General features: G+C 44.5%; 1 protein-coding gene across 1 annotated transcript; it reads right to left on the bottom strand.

The window, feature by feature from the left end:
• Window positions 1-1810: 1810 nt before the first annotated feature.
• LOC110528688 (protein phosphatase 1 regulatory subunit 3D) lies at window positions 1811-3948 on the bottom strand. The gene is made up of 2 exons (XM_036984332.1): window positions 3793-3948; window positions 1811-3166 (listed from the first exon to the last, which is right to left on the bottom strand). Exon 2 carries the CDS (start codon window positions 3154-3156, stop codon window positions 2050-2052), a length of 1107 nt encoding a protein of 368 aa, XP_036840227.1. The 5' UTR covers window positions 3157-3166; window positions 3793-3948; the 3' UTR covers window positions 1811-2049.
• Window positions 3949-5448: the final 1500 nt, after the last annotated feature.

Raw genomic sequence — 5448 nt, 5'->3', positions numbered from 1 at the left:
TGTATGCAGAGAACGTGGCACATCCAGAGTAAATGTATTAATAGCACTTGTGCCTCATCTGATATGGGACAGGGTAGTAGAGCACGGCATGGGAATTTAGGTCATGGGCTTGAGCAAATTCTTTTGTGTGTTTACTGGGTTTAAATCTGCTACTACGAAACGCAAATACACTCGTACGCACGTACAACACACGGTCACGCACAAACAGCATGGGAGAAAGGAAATTCTCTCTCTCTCTATATATATAAATAACTAGTTATGTCAAACAGAGTACCAGGGGAACATGAGAGCTGAAACGAGTATATATATCTCTATCATCAGACAGAGAGAGAGAGAGAGTTCCACACAGCAGAAGTGAAATGAAATGACTCACTGAATGAACAACGTCAAAGGTGAATAGAGCCCAGAGTTGATTATTCCTTTCATACCATGGCTATAATTTAACACATTTGTCGCTAGAAATTACTGAATATTTGGTACAAAATGACTTGCAAGTTTAGCTAACCAAACTATGAGTCCCTAGCTTGCCATTGTGAAAATCTAATTCAACAATGACAATGTTTTCCAATTCAACTTTAGCTTTCAAAAAAGCAACTGAAACACCTAACATGTAAGAGTTAACTATAGCCATTGAACTCTACTGTGCAAATATACAGTGCGTTATAAGGAAATAATGAATGCCCTTCAAGCCAATCAGAAAGCAGTATTCAACAATGTCATGGTATAATGTAATATAATCAGAATATATCAAACTGAATCTAAACAGAATATATAAATGTTTAATACATATGGACACCCAAATCCTATCGGCTGTAGCAAGTGCAATGACATCAAATCTAGTATAAAAAAAAAGTGTGAAATGAAAAACTGGAAGTACACCTTATGAAGCCTTCATATAGCATGCATAAAGGCTTCTTATACCTTACATAAAGATTCATAAGCACTACATGGTGCCTTCAGAAAGTATTCATACCCCTTGACTTAATCCACATGTTGTGTTACAGCCTGAATTCAAAATGGATTCAATGTATATTTTTTCTCTCACCCTTATCTACCACGCAATACCTCATAATGACAAAGTGAAAAATGTTTTTAGAAATTGTGCTGTTCTTAGGCACAGCACAACCCGGAGACACTCCCTAGCCGTGGTACATTGGCCATATCTCACAAACCCCCGAGGTGCCTTATCGCTATTATAAACTGTTTACCAACGTAATTAGAGAAGTAAAAATGTCTGTTTTGTCATACCCATGGTATACGGTCTGATATACCACGACTGTATATCAGCATCCAGGGATCAAACCACGCAGTTTATAATTTGTAATATGCCTTTGTTGGTGATTATGTCTGTATCAGCTCTGAGTCGTCTTGGGTATGTCTGTATCAGCTCTGAGTCATCTTGGGTATGTCTGTATCAGCTCTGAGTCGTCATGGGTATGTCTGTATCAGCTCTGAGTCGTCTTGGGTATGTCTGTATCAGCTCTGAGTCGTCTTGGGTATGTCTGTATCAGCTTTGAGTCGTCTTGGGTATGTCTGTATCAGCTCTGAGTCGTATTGGGTATGTCTGTACCAGCTCTGAGTCGTCTTGGGTATGTCTGTACCAGCTCTGAGTCGTCTTGGGTATGTCTGTATCAGCTTTGAGTCGTCTTGGGTATGTCTGTACCAGCTCTGAGTCGTCTTGGGTATGTCTGTATCAGCTTTGAGTCGTCTTGGGTATGTCTGTACCAGCTCTGAGTCGTCTTGGGTATGTCTGTATCAGCTCTGAGTCGTCTTGGGTATGTCTGTATCAGCTTTGAGTCGTTTTGGGTATGTCTGTATTGGCTTTCGCTTCAATTACTTTTACTCTATTTCTCTATTCACCAATGTCTTTAAATACCTTTAGTTATTTTTTAATAAGTAGAATGGCTTGTTTCATTTTATATTCTATTCCTACAGGCAGATCTGTGTACCGTCAGACCATTTGGCGCAGCTGTGTTGTCGTCCTCCCCATTAACCTCTATGAAATAGAGCTCTATCGCTCTACAGCACTGGTTGCGCCCTAGTGGCCAGTCAGGTGTAGTGCACAATGCTGTCCTCACACTCCCGGGGCACAGTGAGTGTGTAGCTGTGACAGGACAGTTTGTAGTTGTTCCCATCGTTGTTGTCCCAGTACTCAGCTCCCATCACTCTGTAACACACAGCGAACTCCAGCTGGGCTCCAGGCAGCAGGATGAAGGGCGGGACGGGCAGACGGAACCTGAAGACATCAGACTCTGGTCCTTCCATCTGATCCCGGTGGAGGGTAGCCACCCAGCAGGCTCTGGTCTCAGCACTGCTCCTCCAGTTAGTGAAGGAGTAGTGGATCGTCACCTCCTTGTTGAAGGCCAGGTTGAGGACCTGCACCTTGCCGATGATGCCCAGCTCAGAACACAGGACCTGGTCCAGAGAGACCATCTGCTCCACCAGGCGCTTAACGAACCCTGGCTGGGAGCCCGTGTTTTCGGGAAAGCAGGGTTTGAAGTAAGGCAAGGAAAGCTCCAGGGACCGCCCTGAGTTCATCTCAGCGCTCATGAGAAGTCTGGAGAAGACGTGGGGGGGAATCCAAGGCTCCTCTCCTTTGCTGAACACCTTGACTTCCTCCAGCTTCAGCCCCAAGGAGTCCACGAAGCGTACCTGGCGGTCTCTGTTTCTCTCGTGGACCGAGGGCAAAGACTGGGCCCTGCGTCTTATGATGGGCTGGACGGGAGGGTCACTGGACAGGTTGCAACTGAAAATGGGCTCCTTGGGGGGCGGGGGACGTGGGCTAGGGGGCCGGATCTTGACAGGGGCCTTGGTTGGCTCTGGTTTGGAGTCCAAGATGTCCGTCACTCGGATAGTCTTAGTAGTGGTCTGGCATGGGGTCACACTGCTGTAGCTGCTGGTGTTCTGGAGCATACCAAGAGACCATGCCCTATCTCTCCCTACCACACCTGGAGACATCGACTCTGGCCTCCAAGGAGGCACTGCCCTCTGCTCCCCTATCATGCCTGGAGACACAGCTCTGGGTTTTCCTTTGATGCAAGGAGACACTGTTTTCAGCCTGTCGTTGCCACAAAACCATGTCCTCTCCTTCTCCTTCCCAACGACAGCATGAGACACTGCTTTGGGCCTCCCCACGCTGGCCATGCTGCTCATCATCGAAACAGGACTGGACAGACAACACAACACAACACTGTTAATAAACTGTATAGCAGGATAACTAATGTCATCCAGCTTGAAGACTAGGTTATAGGAGAACCAACACAACACTGTTAACAAACTGTATAGCAGGATAACTAATGTCATCCAGCCTGAAGACTAGGTTATAGGAGAACCAACACAACACTGTTAATAAACTGTATAGCAGGATAACTAATGTCATCCAGCCTGAAGACTAGGTTATAGGAGAACCAACACAACACTGTTAACAAACTGTATAGCAGGATAACTAATGTCATCCAGCCTGAAGACTAGGTTATAGGAGAACCAACACAACACTGTTAACAAACTGTATAGCAGGATAACTAATGTCATCCAGCCTGAAGACTAGGTTATAGGAGAACCAACACAACACTGTTAACAAACTGTATAGCAGGATAACTAATGTCATCCAGCCTGAAGACTAGGTTATAGGAGAACCAACACAACACTGTCATCTTATAACTGTTAAAACTCTACATGCTCACAAATAACATGCTATAATAACATGCTATAAGCCCTTAAAATGCATGTAAATATAGCAGCTTAGTCAACGTTAAAACATAGACATGCAAATAGATCTGTATGTCTACCTACCCAGTAACAGTATCCCTTTAACAGAGAACCAAACACCATTCTCTGTTTCACCTGCCCTGCCCTCTGTACTGCTGTCCGAGCTGACAACTTGTTGTATTTCTGCTACTCAAACACATGACCTGCTGCTCTGATCCTAAGCCCCAACCTCTCTCTGCAGCTTCAATGCATCTCTCTCTCTCTCTCTCTCTCTCTCTCTCTCTCTCTCTCTCTCTCTCTCTCTCTCTCTCTAAGGGGCTTTATTGGCATGGGAAACGTGTTTACATTGCGAAAGCAAGTGAAATAAACAATAAACAAAACAACAACAACAAATACCAACAAAGGGAATTAAACAAAACGAAGCTGAAAACAATCAGACAATAACAACGTTTAAAATATTATATTACTAGCGGTTAAAAAATGTACTATAACATTTAAAATGTCATATAAACAATGTGCCAATAGTAGAATACATGAACGACGGGGGGGAATAAATGGGTGGCTAAATATAGGTTGGATTTACAACGGTGTTTCTGACCCACTGGTTGACCTTTTCTTGTGGCAGCGGGTCACACATTTTGCTTCTGGGATTGCACACTGCTATTTCACCCAGTAGATATGGGAGTTTGTCAAAATTTGATTTGTTTTTCGAATTCTTTGTGGATCTGTGTAATCTGAGGAAAATATGTGTCTCTAATATGGTCATACATTGGACTGCAGGTTAGAAAGTGCAGCACAGTTTCCACTTCATTTTGTGGGCAGTGTGCACATGGCCTGTCTTCTCTTGAGAGCCATGTCTGCCTACGGTGACCTTTCTCAATAGCAAGGCTATGCTCACTGAGTCTGTACATAGTCAAAGCTTTTCTTAGCTATGGGTCTCTCTCTCTATCGCTCTCTCTCCCTCTCTCTCAGCTTCAATGGATGCCCCCCTGCCAACACCCTTATGGAGACAAATGTTAGGTTTAAATGTCAGGACAAGACCAATTATTTCAGGTTCCTTTTCCAGCAAAATACCTTTCATACACTTTAATGTAATTTACAGACCACTGGGTATAACTGGTTGCTCATAGTGGGTTATGAGAGTAACGCGAATGCACACAGCAACTTGATTGTAATTTTGTTTAAGTTATTCATTGCCTTGCTTCAGCTTTGATGTGCTCAGCCTTTTGACATTTGGCTACATGAGCCTCCCATTGGGTTTTAGGAAAGAGTGGAACGTAGTGTGTTCTGTGCTGCTGGCGCATGGACCCAGAGCCAAATAGAAACTATATATAGCAAGTTGTCTGGTTTTTCCACAAGGCATGTTCTATAAGAGGTGAGTGGATTCAGCTGACAGGTGTATAAAATCTAGCCCTCAGGTCTCTCAAGGTCAGCTAACCAAGGTCAGTATTGGTTAGCCGCATTCTGGCCCTGTCGTCTCTCAAGGTCAGCATTGGTTAGCCATGTTCTGGCCCTGTCGTATCCCAAGGTCAGCATTGGTTAGCCGTGTCCTGGCCCTCATGTCTTCCAAGGTCAGCATTGGTTAACCATATTCTGTCCCTCATGTCTTCCAAGGTCAGCATTGGTTAGCCGTGTTCTGGCCCTCAGGTCTCTCAAGGTCAGCATTGGTTAGCCATGTTCTGGCCCTGTCGTATCCCAAGGTCAGCATTGGTTAGCCGTGTCCTGGCCCTCATGTCTTCC

Source organism: Oncorhynchus mykiss, chromosome 7 (assembly GCF_013265735.2).
Source record: "Oncorhynchus mykiss isolate Arlee chromosome 7, USDA_OmykA_1.1, whole genome shotgun sequence".
NCBI classification, from domain to species: Eukaryota; Metazoa; Chordata; class Actinopteri; order Salmoniformes; family Salmonidae; genus Oncorhynchus; species Oncorhynchus mykiss.
This window is presented reverse-complemented; position numbering and strand designations above follow the sequence as displayed.